The sequence below is a fragment of the Chinchilla lanigera genome, unplaced genomic scaffold, assembly GCF_000276665.1.
Source record: "Chinchilla lanigera isolate Chin_1 unplaced genomic scaffold, ChiLan1.0 scaffold00018, whole genome shotgun sequence".
Lineage (NCBI taxonomy): Eukaryota > Metazoa > Chordata > Mammalia > Rodentia > Chinchillidae > Chinchilla > Chinchilla lanigera.
The window spans coordinates 6,552,050-6,573,250 of NW_004955419.1; the positions used below are offsets into that span (position 1 = coordinate 6,552,050).

At 41.7% G+C, this 21,201-nt stretch overlaps 3 protein-coding genes across 11 annotated transcripts in view; all 3 read left to right on the forward strand.

Moving 5' to 3' along the window:
• LOC102014902 (N-acetyllactosaminide alpha-1,3-galactosyltransferase-like) overlaps positions 1 to 5,655 on the forward strand; it is a 72,020-nt gene extending 66,365 nt beyond the window's left edge. For all 6 annotated transcript variants that reach the window (XM_013513229.1, XM_013513230.1, XM_013513231.1 and 3 more), the window contains one exon: positions 3,208 to 5,655. In XM_013513229.1, coding sequence (XP_013368683.1) covers positions 3,208 to 3,901 — 694 coding nt within the window. In that variant the 3' untranslated portion in view covers positions 3,902 to 5,655. The remainder of the gene's footprint in view (positions 1 to 3,207) is intronic.
• A 5,296-nt stretch (positions 5,656 to 10,951) lies between these two features.
• LOC106146242 (N-acetyllactosaminide alpha-1,3-galactosyltransferase-like) overlaps positions 10,952 to 21,201 on the forward strand; it is a 16,770-nt gene continuing 6,520 nt past the window's right edge. The window contains exons 1-6 of one of the 3 annotated variants that reach the window (XM_005382559.1): positions 10,952 to 11,129; positions 11,332 to 11,453; positions 11,546 to 11,737; positions 11,830 to 11,913; positions 12,784 to 12,816; positions 15,867 to 15,917. In XM_005382559.1, the coding sequence (XP_005382616.1) occupies positions 11,706 to 11,737; positions 11,830 to 11,913; positions 12,784 to 12,816; positions 15,867 to 15,917 (200 nt within the window). In that variant the 5' untranslated portion in view covers positions 10,952 to 11,129; positions 11,332 to 11,453; positions 11,546 to 11,705. The remainder of the gene's footprint in view (positions 11,130 to 11,331; positions 11,454 to 11,545; positions 11,738 to 11,829; positions 11,914 to 12,783; positions 12,817 to 15,866; positions 15,918 to 21,201) is intronic. The other 2 variants (XM_005382561.1, XM_005382562.1) reach the window with 2 other exon arrangements.
• The window catches only part of LOC102015959 (N-acetyllactosaminide alpha-1,3-galactosyltransferase-like 1), a 39,376-nt gene continuing 30,964 nt past the window's right edge, over positions 12,790 to 21,201 (forward strand). The window contains exons 1-2 of one of the 2 annotated variants that reach the window (XM_005382565.2): positions 12,790 to 12,816; positions 15,867 to 15,917. The gene's annotated coding sequence lies outside the window, so the exon portion shown is untranslated. Of the gene's footprint in view, positions 12,817 to 15,866; positions 15,918 to 21,201 lie in introns of those variants that run through there. The other variant, XM_005382563.2, reaches the window with a different exon arrangement.

Consider the following 21,201-nt stretch of genomic DNA (forward strand, 5'->3'; position numbering starts at 1 on the left):
TCTGGTCAGAACCTCCTCTCTCAGAGGTGGGGTAGGTTCCAATTCCAGTTTCCATTCCCCGGTTCAGAGCATTTGATACAGAAAAAATTGCAGTAAATCTCACTTGAAAGTTGAAGCTTTAATACTAGTTTTAAAATATAACCTATTTTTGCTTTCTTGGAGAATAAAAAAAAATCTCTTTTCCAAGTTAAAATGGAAAAAACGCAATTTTCCTATGTTTTTCTGCCCTTTGGGCCTTTCCGTCTGTACTTTTTCTGAAAAAGCTGCATGGAAAGTTGATTCCACCGTTTTACAGTGAGTTGAAGGCTCAGGCTGATCTGAGCTTAAGCCTGACATAGGTGGAGTCTGAAAGAGATCTTTGAAAATCTGGTAGCTTTCCAACAGCAGTTTCCCCAGCCTCTGTCCTTAACAATAGGAATCAAGTTCTGATGTCGCTGGCTGTGCTTCAGGACCTCACATGTCTCTAACAGGGGAAGGGTGACTGTGGAATTTTGATTATTTTTTACTAGAGAAATCTAAAGGCAGCCCCCTTGCATCTCGCTTTAATCCTGGCGTTTCTGCAAAGAACAGAGTATGGCCCACTGCCCCACAAAGACTTCCGCCATCCAGTTGCCACTCTGCAAAACAGAACTATAAATTGCACATCCTGGCGACAGCGCTATATACTTGGCTCTGTGGCAAGAAAGGACGGCTTTGTACTCAGCAGCAATACATTCCCACAGTAAGTGGATTTGGACCTTTAAGAGGTGTGATGTTTGGTTTGTTTTCCAATAACAATGTACAAAGCCAACGGCAGTGCTTTAATCTCTAAACCATGTTAAATCTCAGTGACTACCCCTCCCCCTAGCTCAACCCAATATTGTTTCCCATGCTTCAGGCAAAGTCAATTTTTCTTAAAGTTCCAGGATATAGAAGAATGCCCTGGCCACCAGCCACAGAACCATGTTAAAGTCCCTCTTTGTATTGCTCAGATATGTTCTCTTCATTTAAAAGAATCAATACTGTAAACCCTTGGGTCTTTAGATGCCAACAATAAAAGTACAGCTTATTTTGATGGCAAACACAGGAAATCACACAGCAAGAGAAAGCAAAAAAAGTGCCAGGCACAATTACTTCCAAAACATTGTGTTTGGCGGGTATTGTGATCAGAAAGTTACATCTGGTGGTTCATTCTAACTTTTTGCTATGATCTTCATACCATGGCTCCATAAGACAGTCTGTAGCCTGAATGCCCGGATGACATCAATAGAATGTTGTCTGAATGAATAGATAAACTGTTAAAATACCACTATGTGCCTATTAGACTGGCCAAAATAAAAAACACTGACCATACCGAATATTGACAAGAATGAAGAGAAACAGAAACCCTCATTTACTGCTTGTGGGAATGTAGGAAGGATAGTATAGCCATTTTGGAAGAAAGTTTGACAGTTTCTTACAAAACTAAACATTTTTTAGTTATACAATCTAGCAGTCACACTCTTTGGTATTTACTCAAATAAGGGCTGGGGATTTAGCTCAGTGGCACAGCGCCTGCCTGGCAAGCACAAGGTCGTGAGTTCGATTCCTGGTACCGGAAAACAAAACAAAACAAAAAAACACACAAAAAAACCAAATAAGATGAAAACATGTCCACACAAATACCTGTATACAGATATTTTTAGAAGTCATGTAGATAGATAGATACATAGATACTTAGATAGATTTCCAGAACTTGTAAGCAGCCAAGTTGTCCTTAGATAAGTGAATGGGAAAATAAACTGCTATATACAGATGATAGGATATTATTAAATGCTTTAAAAAGTGAACTATCATGCCATGAAAAGACATGGGGCAATCTGAATTGCATGTTACTCAGTGAAGGAAGCCAATCTGAAATGGCTATGTACTATATGCTTCTAACTGTGACAATTTGCTAAAGGCAAAACTACAGAAACAGTAAAAAAAGTCCCTAGCTGTGGGCACTGGGGGATAAGAGGATCTTTAGGGTGGTAAAACTGTTGTGAATGGTACTTTAATGGTAGACACATATCACTGAACATTTACCAAAACCCATGAAATGCACAGCACCACAAGTGTACCCTGATGTAAGTGATGGACTGGACATTAGGTGATAGCGCCTTATCAACGTGTGTTTGTTGATTGTAACGAAACTAATATGTGCAGGGAGTTGGTGGTAGGGAAGGCTGTATGGATATGCCGTCAGGCAGTATATGAGAACTTTCACCTCAGTTTTGCTGCTAACTGAAAACTGCCCTAAGAAATAAAGTCTTTTTTTATTTTTTAAAGACAAAATAATAGTTCAAACAAACTGAAATCAGAAGTTGTTTGCTCTGGTATTTGGATGGATTTTATATGGATGGTGTCTGGGTGAGGGACTGGCATTATAGGTGACCAGTGGGAGACTCACAGGATGACTATGCAATGTGAAAAGAGACCTAGGCCCACCCATACCCTGTTCCTTGTGTCAGAGAAGCATGCTGAGGGATGGGCTTAAAAAACACAGAGGCAGATAAAGAGAGGGGGACACGGGAGATTATGAACTCCCAGTGGACACAAGGGTCACACTGCCTTTTCATCTGAATCTGGCTGTGGCCACATTGTGGTATAAGTTAAAGTTTTTAAGAGAGGCTCAAGAGCTAGCACCCCTTCTGATTGCCCAAAGCCTGAATCATTTGGTAAACTAGAGAAAGGGATAAGGAAAGCAGTTGATGGTAAATATCACCTTCCTCACAATTCAAGCTGGTACTGGGAAATGTAGCTTGTATCAGCAGGCCCTAGATTTCCTAAGTATTGAACCACGGAAAGACTTAGGGACCCTGGCATCTATAGCATTGGAAACTAGAGGCCTCTGAATGTAGGAATAGAGCGTGTACCTCTAAGCTTACTGCAAGGCAGAGCGATTGAAAATACAAGCTTTCTCACTGGCCATCTTCCAAAAGCAAGGGAACAGGGCTGTGCATGCCCAGCTGCTCTTCCGAAATTGGCAGTCAGAGAAGTCATTCCACTTTCCCAAGGACTGAGTGACTGAGTGGTGGAGAGGAGCAGGAGTGTTACACTAACAGATGTCCTGCCACAGGAAAGCACACATCTGGGATGGGAAGAAATGGCTTCCCTCTTAAATGTATAATACAGTTTGATTATAGCGGTGCATGGTCTCCGGTGAGAATCCAGAGGTTCAGTGTATTCCTTTCTGCTTTGTTTCAGATACATTGATCATTACTTGGAGGAGTTCATAATATCTGCTAACAAGTACTTCATGGCTGGTCACAAGGTCATATTTTACATCATGGTGGATGATGTCTCCAGGATGCCTTTGATAGAGCTGGGTCCCCGGCGTTCCTTCAAAGTGTTTGAGATCAAGCCTGAGAAGAGGTGGCAGGACATCAGCATGATGCGCATGAAGACGATCGCGGAGCACATTTTGGCCCACATCCAGCATGAGGTCGACTTCCTCTTCTGCATGGATGTGGACCAGGTCTTCCAAGACAATTTTGGTGTGGAGACTCTGGGCCAGCTGGTGGCTCAGCTACAGGCCTGGTGGTACAAGGCAGACCCCAAGGAGTTTACCTATGAGAGGCGGGAAGAGTCAGCAGCGTACATTCCCTTTGGACAGGGGGATTTTTATTACCATGCAGCCATTTTTGGAGGAACACCAAGTCAAGTTCTCAACCTCACCCAGGCATGCTTTAAAGGAATCCTCCAAGACAAGAAAAATAACATAGAAGCTACGTGGCATGATGAAAGCCATCTGAACAAGTATTTCCTTCTCAACAAACCCACTAAAATCTTATCCCCAGAATACTGCTGGGATTATCACATAGGTCTGCCTGCCGATATTAGAAATGTCAAACTATCTTGGCAGACAAAAGAATACAATTTGGTGAGGAATAATGTCTGACTTCAAATTGTGCCAGTAGGTTTTCTGAACTGGAGACAGTATTATTCTGGCTAACTCCTCAGAAAAGTAATTTTAGCTTTTAAAAAATACTAACAAATTATCAACCTGGCAGTATGTACTATCCCTCCTTGTAACTTTGAGCCTTGAATTACGGGAGAGTGCATCTATGGCAATCAGATATAAGTTCCCGGCATTGTCTTCTGTACTCTGGGTTTAGAGGAAATACTGTTAGCTGAACCAAAAAGAATTTGCCACAGGCAAAGAAAAAGCCAGAACATTCTGCACGTCAGATAACACATTGCATAACAGGGTGCTAAAGGAAATGTTTAGTAACAGGATGCTGCAGTGAGAGGCACGGTCCCCTTGATTCAGTGTCTTTCTGGTTTTGATGGGTCTAAAGCGATGAGTTAATGAGTTGTTGTACAGCAGGAAAACTACCAGCAGGATGCCTTCTCCTTTGGAAATCCTCAAAGGCCTCCAAGCTGATTGCCTCAGGCTATTTGTAGTTCGTTTCCTCCCCTCGGCTGGATATTGTTTGGCTTCTGGGCGAAAGATCCGGTGGAGATTCCCAGTGGATGTCCTGGTGGTGCGCATTCAGAGACCCAGGGAATCTGAGCAGGCCAGTGGGTGCTCTGCTTGACGTGAAAACAAATTAGTGCTGGGATGAAACAGCAAAGTGAGTGGAAAGAGGGCCTGACCACTGTAGGGGACACAGGACACAGAGTGTTGGTGCTTAAATTATACTGTGGTCACAGGAGCTGAAAGGGACACAGTGTGGGAGGTCTCCAGCCTCCTTGACTCCATGACTAACAGCAGGACCTGGCTGGGAGGAGCCCACAGACTAGTGCGTCTTCACCTTCGAGACAAGTGGGTGATGTCAGAGACAGGGAAGGGTCAGAGGGGATTGAACAGGCCTGCCAAGACGGACCTGGGCTTTGCATTAGCTGGTCCCACCGAACGTTCTAGACCTCAGGCTCCTTCAGCCCATCATGTCCCAACCTGGAGGGCTGACATCAAGAAGGGGACTGAAGAAAAAGCCCTCCTGGCACATAACCTCTGGTTTCCCCCTGCTCCATCTGCACTATGGACTTTGGTGTGTTTGACAACGTGATTATGAATTTTATAACAAAGGTATGAGTGGATGGCAACGGGAGACCCAGTCATCGTGAGTGAACAGCTGAACTCTCAGTTCCCTTCTCTAAGAGAAGCGGTGACGTGGATTATAATTAAACAAATCAATGTAGAGGAAGTTCGAAGGCAATATTTACACATGCGTATATATTTATATTTTGCTTGTGTTCCAGTTTAAGTCATTTGCTGCCATTTTTAAGCAATTTATTTAAAGAGACTGGTCTGGTTTGATGGGCAGCACAAAGGGCTTCTTGGGTAAAACGAAACCTACATTTCCTCCATCGTCTTGCAGTACCTCCTGTTCTTCAGCGGGGGGCCCCATCGCCACCAAAAAAAGCCCCACGTAGCCAAAAAAACAAAAATTCTGACATCAGTTAAGATTCACGCTTCTTTATTAAAGGTGTGTTGGACCCAGACTAGAGTAGGGGTAGTTTAAAAGTTCAAGCCCTGAACCAAAGAAATGACCTATCCTGAAAGCTTGGAGATAGGGGCTGAAATAATTTTGAAGGAATTTCTTGATTTTTTAAAAAAAAGTCATTTAAATTTAAATCCTCAATGGATCAATTCAAGATTTTGTTTAATAACAGTTTTTAAATAAAATTTCTGATTTACAATCAAACGAATTATTTTCTCAGTGTGTTCTGGTCTGGTCGTGGATTATGCACTTTCAGAATGTCATTTATAGAATTTCCAGTTCTTAGACAATTTCTGGTTTCATGACCTTCTGAAAATTTGTGTCCTGTTACAAGGACAGTACTACAAAGAATGGGCTTGAGGTTCACTCCTAAACTTTTAAAGAAAGAAATGGCTATACTGAGCTTTCCAAAGCGATGCCCTGAAATAATTAACAGCAGAGAAGGAACCGTCAGGAACAACCTTGCCCCTGAAGCCCAAAGTGGGGCATCAGAGCAGGGGGAAAATATCTAGGTATATTAGTCCTGACCTCTGGGGAGTACACAAGTGTATGACCCCAGGGAAAGACTGGCTGGCTTTCCAGCAAGTCTGTGTGGGTGTATTTATAATATAAAACTTAAAGGTCATGGGACTGTGCAGTAAGATGCACTGAATAAACAACAGAACGCATCTGCCTCACTATAGAGAAATAGTTTTATAAGTGAAGAAACTGAGGTGCAGAAAAGCTAAACCCCCCCATTGGCAAGTGGCTGAGCTAAGGCTTAAACTAAGAACCTCACAAGGGTAAACGTGCTGGCACAGAACATATGCGGGGACACACTGCATACCAGGGGAAATGCGATTTGTAGAGGAATCTTTTAAGGGAGAATTTTTGCCGTAAGAAGTACTGTTTTAAAATTAAAATTTAATTTTAAGTGTCTTTCCAGGCCTGTACCATCTTCCATTTTAATGCAACCAACCTATTTCAAATTCATTAAATACATCTAAATGTATCATGTTTTGTTTTTAAAAAAAGGTCTGTGTGCATGCAGGTCTAATGTCAACAGAGCGGGCCCTCACTGAGCTGATGCACTGTGGCAGTGGCTTGGAAGGTGCGACCGGGCAAGGGGACAGGTGCCCAGGATAGCCTGCCTGCCTCCCTTCCACATGCAGCTGCAAGAGAAAAAGTCTGTTCAAGGCCTGAGGGGCTTCTCTTTGACCTTCTTAGAGTAAGATGTCATTAGTCTCCTCGTCAAAGTGGCCACCATGTGGGAACCTTGGCCCTGGTGTTTATTAAGTGTACTGTTCATTAAATGTGCTGTACATAAGTGAATAACATAGATGTGGCAGCCTGCTTACAAGCGGGAGGACTCATACAGTGAATGTAACACACATCACATACCTCTTAATAGGGACGAGTGGGGATCTCTTAGACAAATCTCACATCTGAAAGGGTACAAAGGGTGGATTCAAGTCCAGGACTGTCTGACTAAATCCTATGCCTCTTTGGACACAATTTCAAGCTGTCTTCTGTAGCCTGCCTTACACAAGTTTACCAGTCTTGTTTCTGAAATTTGGGAACACCCAAGAAATTACCAAGGAAAGCTCTCAATTTCTTGGTTAGGCATTAAAAGGAAAGAATGTTGAGATGTTGATCTACAGCTGGAGAAACAGGACTGTGGAACCTGAGCAGGTATGAGGTACAGGTAAACACAGGGCTAGGGCGAAGAAAGAAGGGAAAAGAGGGAGGGAGGGAGAGAAGGAAGGAAGCACTTGAGAGGCTGAGGCAGAAGGATCACTGAGTTTGAGGCCAAACTGGACTACCTGGTCTCAAAAAAAACAAAACAAAGTCATTTCGAGGAAGCAGTGTGAAAAATACTTAGCTGGCTGTGTTCTGGGAATAGTCTCTCAATTGACAGTAGGACCCTCTAGCTTGCCTCGAACACCCCATTAAAATTCAGAGCTAAAACAAAATTAAAAAGTAGCTCCCTACATGAACACTAGGGTGCAGGAATTTCTATGAATGACTCCGCCATCTGAAGCAACTGTGGTGCTTTAAAAATATTCTCTTCTGGAGCTGGTCATGATTGCACATTTGTAGAAATAGATGTTAATTCTGCACACAAATGAAAGTGGATACAAGTATCTAAAGAACATGGCTGTGAAAAGCCAGCCAAAGTTAGAACACACTACTAGTGAATTGGCGGCAACTATCTATAGAGTAGAAGGTGATTAAAGGTTCTGATCAAAGATATTGTGGTTGCAAGGAACAGAAACACCCTTGATGTGTCTAAACCTGAAAAGGAGCTCATTGGCGGCCACTGTAAAGTTCCCCTGCAGGCAGAAGGTGTGGACAAGCAGGCAGCAGTGCGCTAAGCAGCTCATACATGCTTGTGGGAGCCAATTATACACAGTATTTCTCAACTGCATGTTCAGTAACATCATAGTGGGATCTTGAAATAGGCATGCTGAGAGTATTTACACCAAGGAGATCAGAAAACACTAGAACTCAGAGCCTCCTTTTCTCCCTTTCCCTTCCCTTCCTTTTTTTCCCCCTCATTTTTTTTATTTTTAGACTCAGTTACTAAAAATTTACAAGCACATCACTGTAACCAGGCCATGAGCAAGAACCAGGGAAATTCAGGGGCCTCAACAGCTGAAAATTGTGAACACTCCCTCCCAGAGCTCTCCCATAAATGTGACCCATCTCCAATTATTTCCAGTCTCAGGGTTTCTTCTTTCCAAGCTGAATTCCAAGTGGTGCACAACTTTAATTTCATCACTCAGAAGATGCAGGCAGAGGGACTGTGAGTTTGAGGACAGCCTGGGCTACATAGCAAGACCCTGTCTCAAAAAACAAAACCCTAGGTTCCTAAGAAAGAAAACCCAAATGACATGGCCTCCACACTGCTCCCAGCAGCTGTGCCATTGGAGCATGGCCACACTATGAGACAGTTCTCAGAACAGGATTTATGGCTGTGAGCAAGGTGGGGGGTACCTTCAAAAAGTACCTCCCACTTTGCACTTAGCTACCAGTCCTGGCTATAAACCACTTCTTCCTGCACATCCAAAATACTCCCTCCCACCATGATCTGAAAATGCTATTCGGTATTCCAGCACAGCCCTCTCCTAATAGCAGGTCACTGAATCCACAGATAGTATTAGGGACCAGGCTTCTTAAGAGTCTCCAAGTAATAATTACTTCTTTGAGTCCCTTCATCTGGTTGGCTGTTCTATCATTTGAAATACATGATAAATTTAGTTCATACCAACATATACTATAGCCAATAATAGGAGAGGCAGGATGAAAGTGGGGGGAAAGTTTATAACAACTCTTGTTTAAAAGAGGGAGATGGTAGCTGGGCATGGTGCTGCATGACTATAATCCAAGCTACTTGCAAAACTGAGACAGGAGGATGGCAAGCTTAAGGCCAGTCTGGGCACCATAATGAGACCATGTTTTTAAGGGGGTTGGTGGTGGTAGAGTTAATAGTAGAGTGCTTGGCTAGCATGCACGAGGTCCTGCTTTTAACTCTGGTACCACAAAAACAAAAATAAAACAAAATGTGAAAATAATGGTTATCTGCTCACAAGAGGCTATAGTTTGTTCCCACCAACACTCATGTTAAGCCTTGGTCCCCAGCATAACATTGTGAAGAGTTACTGGAGACTTTAAGAATGATCACTGCTTTTCTCTTAGGAGTAAGTTCTCATTCTCATGGGCTGACTGGTTACTGCAAGTGTATAGACATAAAGCAAGCCCAGTGGTCCCTCCGCCTCCATCTCTGTCTCACACACATACTCTTCTACACAAACTCGCTTCACCTTTCCAATTTTTTGTCATGAGCTGAATTGTCATGAAGCCCTTACCAAAATCTAGACAGACGCTGGTGCCATATTCTTAGATTTCCAGTACTGGGAGTTAAATAAACCTCTTTTCTTTACAAAGTACTAGCCTCCAGTATTTTACTGTAGCAACACCACACTCACTAAGACAAGGGACACTTCCTTGCTCTGGAATTCAGTGGGTCTCTGCTATAAGCCTTCTTTCATCTACCACTCCAGTCTACCTCACATCCACTGGACTATGTAGTTTATAATTGGTCGTAAGAGTCTAGTGGCAAGGTAACTTGCCTACAGACTGGAACAGTGGGAGAAATTTGTCTTGTCCAGAGCTCCACAGAAGCTCCTTACTTGGCATCCACATGTGTGAGACACTAGCTCCAAAGTCCAAAGAAGCCTGATATAGTTTAAATATGAAGTGTCCCCCAAAGTCTCATGTATGAAGACTTGATCCCCGGTGCAGAGGATGGGGCCTACAGAGGTGATTGGATAGTGAGGGTCCTAACTTTGTCAATGGACTTGACGAGTTCATAGCTGAAGAGGCTATTAGGAGGTGGGGCCTAATTAAAGGAGGTCCTTGGGGGTATATTTTGTTTCTCTCTCTGTCTCTCTCTCTCTCTCTGTCTCTCTCTCTCTCACTTTCTCTCTCTCTGTCTCGCTCTCTTCCTCTCTGTCCTTCCTGGCTGCCATAAGGTGAGCAGCTTGCCTCTATCACACCCTTCCTCCATGACGTTTCTGCTTCCCTGAGGGCCCGTGGACTTATTGGGTTAATAATATCCCTTAGTTATTGAGAGCTGATCAGGTCGACAATTTCCCAAACAAGTGTATGATGAAGGCTAAATAAGAAGAGGCAAATGGAATGATTTCAGGGCTCCAAGAGGATAAAATCCCTCTTACAGAATTTGACATTTAGGGCTAAAACCATGACCTTCTCTGGGTGGCCTGTATTTATTTCGTTATCAGAAGAAGGGAGGGTTATACTCCAGAACAGCGGAATTAGTCAAGGACTTCTCCAAGTAAGGTATTAAATTAATCCTTAAAAAGGTTTAATTTAATCTACCCAGGAGTGAGATGCCTGAGGCTATAGTCTTTATCTAGTTGAGAGTGGATGCAGGTGTCCTTGGCTGTGATCTTGTCTTATCCTTTGAGGCTTTCTAGCTTCATCCACCATTACAAGTTCTAGCAGAGATTAGTGACTCACAGAGGTTCACTTACTATGAGTCCATTGCCCACTTCCAGACAAGCAGCCTAGGCTTTGGGCAGATTCATAAGTAAACATAAAAAGCCAATTGGTTAATTGAAGTTATGCAGATCTCCTGGATAGGAGGGAGTAATGGCTTAGTATAGCACAAGGAAACTTACTGGAATTATGAAGATGTTCTATATCTTAATAAAGGTGATTGTCATGAATTGTGTGCTTAAATTACCATGAAATGTGCATTTAAGTTACATGTTTTGTTTCATGTAAATTATACCTCAGTTAAGAATTTATCAAACAGCTTTAAAACTCCATCCCCCAAAACAAAAGAAATTTAAAAGATCTTTTATTTTATAAGAAGCAGGACACAATCTAGTCCCTTGGTAATGAAAACAACAGCTGCTGGAATATGAATTTTCCCGTCACAATTATCTAATTCTTTCATCATCAAAAAAGAATCTGATGACATCATCATTCACAGAAGACTGAAAAGCATACAAACTTGAGAGTAATGTGGAGCCAGTAATGGCATTTGATTCATGATCTTTCAAAGATTTCAAAATTGCCTGCTATCTCTGTATTCTCCACATCCTCTCAGACTACCATACATGTTAGAAATCTCCAGGGAAGAATCTGTATGAAATTCCTACACTAAAACAATAGGTAAGAAATTGTCCTTTATTTCAACCAAATAGGACCACATCTAGCCCCTTTTCTGCCTATGTTGGGTTGATTAAATAACACAAAGGAGCTTTGTAAACTTGATGGCTAAAAATCCAAAATCAGTGCCCAGATAACCTAAAAATCAAAGGTGAGTCTCCAGCCAATGCCTGAATCAACTTGCTATTCAAATCCTTTTGAGAAGGGCTGCACATTTCATGCTGCTGTCAGTCTCATCGCCTCCTGTTGGGATGAAACTTCAGAATACCATGTGACAAAAAATAATTAACAACTGCCTTCATAAGTATACAACTTTTTAGAGTCTCGGTAAGTATTTTCATAAATACCACCTCTCACTGACACACCCCACACAAGGGATTAAGCCAGCAAGTCACATTTTTTGCATTTACTTTCTGTAGATAAAGCCCTCTGTAATTTAGAAAAGGCAAATAAAGGCTATAGGACCTCCTGCAACAAGGCCAGCTAAGACTTTCTGCAGCTACCTCAAATAAAAGCAAATGTATCCACGGACTCAACTTTTTCTATAAAAATAGACATCCAAGGAGCAGTAGTATCTTCATGGCTAGACAATTCCTATTAAGTCATCCCATGTAAGTCTTGGAGGGTCAGGCGTTCCCACAGCTTACTTTGTATATACTGTGTTGTATTTTATCTTTTTTCATCTGTTTGTTTTTCCTCCTAGGAACAGTATGAGACACACAAAAGTAATTCTATTCTTATTGATTTTATTGTCTCTGTGGGCCTTGCATAGGAAGTATCATTTCAGGTAACTTTCAAAACCAACGAATGTTTTACTCTGATATTTGGTAAGGGTCTGGTACGTAAAAAGGTAATTCAAGGTAATTGGCTCACCCTTGAATAAACTGTCACCCAAGAATATATGCAAATGATATACAAATATGTCAGCATAAATATTGTCTTCAGCATCTAAATCCCTTGTTTTCAATGGGATCAAAGCTAAACACGATTTTTCTTTACATCCATATGTATAAGAAGCCCTTTAAAACTACCAGTTACTTAATCCCAGCTCTTAGGAGGCTGAGGCAGAAGGGTCACCATAAGTTCAAGGTCAACCTGGGCTACATAGTGAATTTAAGGCGGGCCTGAACTACACAGCAAGACCCTATCACAAAAAAACAAAAACTAAAACAACACAAAAACAAAATCTTACCAGCCACTGTGGCAGTGTATTGTTCATAAGTGTTAAAGAGAAATTGCCAGTTGGAAATAGGCAACATCTTATTTTCTTTATGAAAAAACCCTAAGGTTGGTGACTTCAAGTACTACATATTGTGTTTACCTACCACAAGTTTGAACAAGAAGAAAGACTTCATTGGCATCTAACAAGTTTGTTCTAATAATATTAAATAAACTTCTCACTTATGTTTATGTCTCAAAGCATATAGTTGCGGACGAGTTGCTCTTTTAAGAGACAGCATATGAGACCCTGAGTGTAATTACTTCTATCATGTTCATTATTGTATCTCTATAGCCAACAATGTACTGGGCACAGAGTATATTTGGTAGTAGTAGATAATACAGTTAACTGGGTTGATAGATTCTAGCTTTAGTCGTATTGTGTGTGGAACCACTTTGCATACATCAAAAAGTAACAATGCTTTTCATTTGTCCTAAGCACAAGGCATCTTCAGAAGATGTCACAATGCTGGTAAGTCTTTGCTTACAAATATGCTATGACCTCTTCTTTGAAGATAAAATCTTTTGGGAGTCCTTGGGGTACCTGTGACTCTGTGGTTCTTGTAGGCAGTAAAAAGCAGTGCAATTTACAAACTCATGTTGGAGATAACCAAGGTCAGATAACCAAGACAGAGCAGACTGATGGAGTGCTGTCTCTGAGAGTGCGATAGAAGCTTGTTGGGGGAAATGTATCACCAGGAGCCAGAACTCAGTCGCCAGTAACCTTGAGTCTTTGAAAGCTCTAGGCAAACACACAGAGTAGACTTTGCTAAATGACTGACCATGTGCCATCCCCAAGATCACACCATCAGAATGGACACAGTGAAAAATTCCTAAAGACTGCACGTGACCTAATTCTATAGGGACAGTTTTCTTCAGTGTCTTCCTATAGTCATGGGGACCCATATAGTAAAGGAGCACTTTTATTGTCTCTCTAATAATCCTATAATTACAATCTCACTACTCTGACCATGCTTAGATACCTGGTGATCTGTGCTGTGCATTAAAATAATCTAAGAAGGAAGAAAGGATGTTACCCCTATAGTTGGCCATTGCTAACAGGGACAGTAATTTCCAGCTACCTGAAAACAACAGAAAAACCTCTAGGCAAGGACGGAAACGTTCAAGGAAAGACTGTTGCAACAGAAGCCAAGGGAAAGAATAGATTAGAATATTTTCTGGCAAATGTATCTGATGCAATACATTCTAATAATAGTTTTATCTATTATTATAGTTAGCTCTCCTTAGCATCAGGATTTGGTAGTCTCTGAATACTAACATGAGTCATCAAAAGTCAGTGGCTCTTTGCATGGGTGTTTGAGTGGAATACAGTGTTTGGGTCATACCCATAACAGTGCAGTAGCTCTTGTCTGTGTATAGAGGAATAATGCCAGCCCCAGGAAATATGATAGTTTCACAGCTGCCTGATCACTTCATTAACTCCACCCAGGCCCAACTCTCCAGAGGTGGCCTGGCTCTATAATCTGTTAAAGTGTGTGGCAAAAAGGCAAAAGGAGGATCAGGCAAAACTGCATATCTCTCTTTCACTGGGTGACTCTGGGCAGGGTAACCAAGGCTCTTTGTTCCTCTGTTTTCTTAACTGGTAAAATAGAGGTGCTAAAATAATGATGGTACCTATCTCACATTGGTACTGTGTGGAATAAATTAGATAACCCTTAGGAAGGTGTTCACTAGATATTAGCTTTTAATTAAGACTCTAATCACATCCAGCCGCTCAGGCAATGCTTCCTGAGGGAGCGGTATTTAAAGCAAGATCTGAAAGCTGTGTGTGAAGTAGCTGGTGGAATTTGTGACCCATTTAAGGTAACTTAAAAAATATCTGGAGGCAGGAAAATTATAATGATATAAGGCCTGATAGGAGATGGGGCTGGAACAGAATAAAGGATAGGACATACTAAACATTATGGCCACCATAAGGACCATGGAATGCTGCTCAGGACAAGGAGAAGCTCCTGAAGCCCGTTATGGGAAACAATGACATGGTAAAACTGGAGCTCTAGTAACTGAGCAGAAGTATGGAAAATGAGTTGAAAAGGGATGACATGAGGACAAGCAGAAAATAGCACCCGGCTAATTCTGAGGGGCAGGAATAAGGACGTTCATTATATTATTCTTTTTCTAATTCTGTGTCTGTGAGATCTTCATCCCTTAAAGCATGCAGGCCAGGGGGGTAGCTCAGTGGTACAACACATAATGAGTGCACACAAGGACCAGGATTACATCCCAGGGACGCGCGCGCGTGCACACACACACACACACACACACACACACACAAAGCATGGAAACAGACCAGTAGGCAGGCTGTTACAATAACCCAGACAGGAAATATTGGTGATTTAAAGTCATGCAGTGACAGGAAATGGAAATAAGTGTTGGATTTGAGAGATGTCTGGGAAGTAAACCTTGTAGCATTTAAGGACAGATTTGATGTTGGGTCTTTGGGAGTGTTCTGCGTGTAGAATGACTTTCATGTGTCCACCTTGCCAATCCAGACAGATGTGTTAAAATAAAGAAACATATGAAGAGAAGGTACTTTGGGGGAGGGATGATGGCTTGACCATCAAACATCCTTGCTGTGCGGTGTCTGGGAAATTTAAATAGAGAACTTCAGAACACAGTTAAATGTTCCAGCCTTGAGTTTATGGGAGAGGTCTAAATTGTATGTAAAAAATCTGAAGCCACAGGAAAATGCCAGAGGAGAGTGCCAGAGGGGCTGGGCGAAACCTTCCTGAGAATAATTGTCAAATCCCAAATCAAGGCTCTTGAACAAATAAAATCTTTAGGGTTGACCTTAGACAGAAAGAGGGAATATTTTCATTGTGAAAGAAAGAAAACAGTTTAGGGCTGAAGGGAAAATTGCCAGTGAGATGACAGAAAGTGGAAGGAAATTTAATCTAATGGCTGCTATTTTCTCTGAGAATGAGATGAATAAGAACTTTAGCAACATAAAGATTTCTGGCAGCACAGAGTTATTGATGTTAGAAATCAATATTCTTCTTTGCCATTGTGGTAGGGCCCCGCCTGACCTGCTGGGGTGGGAACTTTTTACAAGTTCCTGTAGCAATATCAGCCTTTGGCATGTGTCATTCTGATGTAAATCTGTAACATCAGCCCTACGCAACCAGACTGTAGAATGTTAAAGTATAACCAATGAGACTGTAGCATACTAGTGTATGCGCATATAAGGGAGGCAGACACAAACATTGTATAAAAGGGTGTAAGTACAACAAGTTCTGCACTCAGCTTTTGGATACCAATCTGCTGAATCAGTGCCAGCTTAAATAAAGCTGCTTCCTGGGGAAAAAGGCTCGGTGTCCTGTCTCTGTACATGAAAATCCCACATCACTGTCACCATGAACATTCATCAGTGTTTTTCTTATTGCTTCACTCTTATTTTGCATCTTATTATAATATAGCTCATGATTTGATAAATATTCAAGCATTTCGACCTCTAGTGGATAGAGTATGACTCTTAGTATTGTTTTTCCATTTTCCTTTTAGGTTCCAGGCACGTCAAACAGAACTAAAGCTATCAGACTGGTTTCATCCCACGTAAGAATCTAACTTGTACACATGTGAGGTTAATCTGTGAAAGTTAATAGAGGCCAACAGTATTCACTACTGAGATTCGTAATGTTGGAGAGAAGGTGGATCTTTGATTGCAGTGCTTTTAAAAATAGGCTGTAGCTAAGACCCACTGAGGCTGGACATTTGGACCCATGCCCTTCATGGATGAGAGGTCCTAGAAAAGTGGTCAACACAAAGTGTGAGGGTGGATTTAGGATTGTTTGGTGGATTCTGCAGAATTCACCGAGGAAGCCAAGCCGAAGTGAAACCGTGGGCTGTCTGTGTACATCATACCTTAGTCCCACAGGTCTGCTTCCATCTTTTCAATCTACCCGCTTGTCTTTCACTCTAACACTGCAGGCATTAAGTAACTTCCCTAATTAAAACTTTGAAAGGAGACTTCCAGGTTTAAGATCAGGACTGGATAATGGCCCATGACTCATCCTGTTTTAACATTACCACATTTTTCACAGTTTCATCAGACACAGAAAGCACACCAATTATTTAGGCAGAGCATTTAAGATAATGAATGATTAACTACTGTAGAGCTGTTAACTGTGTAATGTGGAATGTGAAGGGGGACCTGTTGGGATGTAACAACGACAGGAACTATTTCTGTAGCTAAGACCCACTAGGGCTGGACATTTGGACCCATGCCTTTCGAGAATGAGAGTTTAGACACCCTCAAGGTCCTAGCAAAGTGGTCAGCACAAAGTGTGAGGCAGAAGGAAGAGGCTGGAATCATTAAACTTTAGACACTTAGAGAAGTGGCTCTGAGAGCCTAAACTTTGATGCTGCTGAGCAGGTGTCTTTGACCATTACGAAGACCTCTTAGAGCTTGGTCCCAGTGAGGAGAAGCACAAAGAGGCTGGTTTTGCAAGCGCCAGAAAATTTGAAGACTGGATTTAGCTTCTGCTTGGAAAAGAGTTGCAGTTTTTGGCTGAAGAAGCACTACTGGGATGAGACTTGCTGGAGCAGGAAGCAGACAAGTAGCCCACAGGAAAAAAGAAAGAGCGGTTTCTTCTTCCTCTAGCCTGAAGGCACCACCTGGTGAGGGAGACCAGGGCTTGCAGAGTTCTAGCTCCAGAAGAATAAAGCAGAGGACAGTGTTGTGGGCCCAGCTGTGAAAGACACTGCCTTGATAACTGGTCCCATTAATAGACAGGCAAGGTACAGCCTGGGAATTCTAGGTGATAATTCATCACATTAGTGGGACAAAGGAGAAAACTATGTAATCCTTTCAATCTATCCCAACTAGACTCTTAGCAAAACCCAATTCCCCTTACAGGTTTTCTTGCGTACCATCAACGCTGAACACCTTTTCATATAAACATTGGCCACCTGGATATTTACCTTTCTGAAGTGTCAGTTAAAATCAGTCTCTCTCTGACCTTGTCATTTTGCTTTTGTTTGTCATTAGTTCTCTGTATTTTAGATACAATCTTTTTACATAATACAAAGTTTATGTAATACAGAGATCACTATACCAATCATTTAAAACTATACAATTCGGTGAATCTCAGTGCATTCATATTACCACCATTATCTAATTCAAGACATCTTCTTCACACCCAAAAGAAACTTCGTTCTCATGGATCAGTGACTCCTCATGATCCAGTTGCTCCCAACCCCTGGCAAACACTGATTTGCTTTCTGTCTCTATGGATTTACTTATTCTGCACATTTCGTATAAATGAAATATAAAAATATGCCACTTTGTGTTTGACTTCTTTCAGTTAGCGGGTGTTTAAGGTTTCATCCATGCTATCACATGTATCAGTATTTCATTCCTTTTCATAGTTGAACAATATTCCACCATGTGAACATATCACATGTCTTTATCAAGAGATAGACACTAGGTTGTTTTCACTTTTTGGCTTTTACCATTAGTGCTGCCATAAATATTCATGTACAAGTTTTTATTTGAACACATCTTTAATTCTCTTGGATACATAAATGCAGTTACTGGTTTACACGGTGATTCTGCTGAATTTTTGAGAAACCACCAAATTGTTTTCCACAGCAGCTGCACCATTTTACATTCCTGCCAATAATGTATGACTGTTCCAATTTCTCCATAGCTTTGCCAATTTCTTTTTCTTTTCCTTCCCTTCCCTTCCCTTCCGTTCCCCTGCCTTCCCCTCCCCTCCCCTTCTTTCCCTTTTCTTCCCCTCCCTTCCCCTCCCCTGCCCTCCCCTCCCCTCCCCTCCCCTCCCTTCCCTTCTCTGATCTCCCCATGCAGGCCAGGATGGCCTCAAACTCATGACCCTCATGCATCTCCCTTCCAAGTACTAGGACTACAAGCATGCTGATATCTGTTATTCACTGGTGTTTGTGTTTCATTTTGATTGGTTGGTTGCTTTTTGTTTTGTAAGATAGGGCCTTCCTATGTTGACCAGGTTGGTCTTGAACTCCTGGGCTCAAGTGCTCCTCTGCCTCAGCTCCCAAATACCTAGGGCTACAGGTGCACGCTGCTGCATCTGATGCATTATGTTTTGTGTCATTGGCATCTTACTGTGTGAAATAATTTTCATTCACATTTCATTAATTATTGTTGAGCTTCTTTTCATGCACTTATTGGCTTTTTGTGTATAGACAGAAATGCCTGACCATTTTTTTAAAAATTCATTTATTCTTTGTCTTTTTGAGACAGGGTCTCACTATGCAGTTCAGGCTGGCCTTGAGCTCACTTTGTAGACCAGTTCAGGCTGGTCTTGAACTCACAATGATCCTCCTGCCTCAGCCTCCCAAGTGCTGGGATTACAGGCATGCGCCACCACACCCAGCCTTGCCCTGACCATTTTAAAACTGGGTTGTATTTTTTGTTGTAAAAAGACAATAGAGTTTAAAGTTGAGTTGTAAAAATTCTTTATATATTTGGATATAAACTCTTCTCAGATATGTGATTTGTAAATATTTTCTTCCATGTTATTGGCTATTTTTCTTTTGCTTTATAGTGTTATTTGATGAAAAAATTTTGGTTTTTGATGAAGTCCAATTTTATTTTGTTGTTGTTGCCTGGGTTTTTAGTGTCATATTTTAAAAACACTACCAAGTTCAAGAAATGTTTTCTTGTAATTTTTTTTTTTTAAACAGGGTTTCACTATGTGGTTCAGGCTGGCCTTGAATTTACTTTGTAGCCCAGGCTGGCCTCAAACTTGCAGCAATCCTCCTGCCTCAGCCTCCCAGGTACTGGGATTACAGGCATGAACCACCATGCCCAGCTCAAAATATGTTTTCATTTATATTCATCTCAATGTATTTCTTAATTTCCTGTCATTTCTTCTTCAACTTACTGGTTATTTAAGAGTATCTTTTCAAATTTCCTCATACTGCAAATTTTTAGATTTTTCTGTCACTTATCTCTAATTTTATTCCATCACTGATATCTTTTTAAGTTTATTGCGATTTGTGTTAGGGGATAACACACAGTCTAGCCTGTGCATTGTTCCATGTGTACATGAGAAGACTATGCCCTCTGTTGTTGCATAGAGCATTCTGTGTATGTAATTTTGTTTTTCTGCCTTCTCAAATCTTCTGCTGAAACACTATAATGAGTTTTTCATTTCAGTTTTCAGACTTCTTAGATCCAGAATTTCTATTTAGCTCCTTTTAATAATTTCTGTCTTTTTATTGATATTTTTCTATTTGTTGAGCTGTTTTCCTTGTTTTTTTCTAGTTCTTTGTCTACAGTTTTCTTTAGTTCTTTGAGTATAATTAAAATGGTTGACTTCAATCGATGGTGTGGGACATTCCTGTAATTCCAGATGGAGGCAAGAGGATCACAAGTGGGAGGCCAGCTGGGGAACTCAGCAGGACCTTGTCTCAGGACAGAATAAATAAAAGGGGCTGGAGATGTAACTCAGAGGTATAGCTCACTTGCCTAGCATGTGCAAAGGCCAGCGCCCTCTACCCCCCAAAGTTGATTTAAAGTCTTTGTCTAGTAAATATAATGTCTAGCCTTCTTGAGGATGGGGTCTGTTAGTTTTTCTTGTGAATGGCCATACTTTCTTGCTTCTGCTCCTACTTATAATTTTCTGTTAAAATAAGAACATGTTGAATGTTATAGTTTTTATCCTCTTTAGAGTTCTACAGATTGTGGCTTGTTTGTTTAGAACTTTCCTAAATAATTTTGAAAGATTGTATCTGTCCTTTTTTTTTTTTTTTTTTTTTTTTGGTTTCTTAAGATATCTGTTCCTTTAGCTTGTGGTCAGCTCGTGGTTGACAGAGATTTCATTCAATACCTGGTTAGGGGACAGATAGAGAAAGAGGAAGAAAAAGAGGAGGAAGAAGGAGGAAAGAAAGGAAAGAAAAGAGTGAGAGAGGGTGAGGGGAGTAAGAATGGAAAGAAAGAAGAAGGCAAAGCGGGGGAAGGGGAAAGGAAGGAAAGGGAGATGACCGGAGAGAGAACAGTCTCTCTGTCCGCAGGTTGGTTCTGTGCTTGGGACCCCCTCAGTGCTTAGCCCAGATGTTTACAGCTCTGCCTAAGCCCTCATTTCCAGCTCGCCCTGAGCCTCCATATCAGTGAAGGGTGAAAGCTTAGGGTCTTCTCAGGTCTTTTCTGAGTATGTATCCTGGGGGCTGGGGATTTAGCTCAGTGGCAAAAGCGCCTGCCTGGCAGGCGCAAGGTCGTGAGTTCGGTTCCCAGTACCGGAGAAAAACAAAACAAAACAAAAAGTGCTGAGTATGTATCCTGTCCCAGGTATGTGCATGGATTTCTAAATATCCTGTTATACACTGGAGACTGCTAAAGTCCTTAATTTTCAAAATAACTTTCTTCCTAGGTGTCCCTCCCAGGCTTTCAGCATCTCAAGTTTTTGCCCCAAGTATAATTACTGGCAGGGTGTCAGGATCTTGTTTCTTTTTAGAATATTCTCAAGGAGCACCCTCCCCTTAGCCGCCAGCGAGGTGAGACAAAGGAGGTGCTCTGTGTCGGTCCTAAAGGGAGCCCTCAGACAGGTTAGAGCACACATATGCAACTCCTTGGGAGTGGGCTCTGCCCTGCAGCCTCCAGAACAGGTACCCACACTGGGCACGTCGGGCTGCCGCCTTCAATACCGCTGCCACACTCTGGAGGAAGTTGGGGCAGCCTAAGGGAGAAGACCGCAAAGCTTTCCTGCTCCTACCTTTTCCTTGGTTGCTCTAAACCTATGACTGTTTTCTGTAGTTCTGGCCAAGTTCATATTGACAGCATGCAGCAATATTAGCACTGACAGCATATAAGCACCAGGAGATTTGCTTTTGTAAAAAAACATGGCTTTTGAAGATA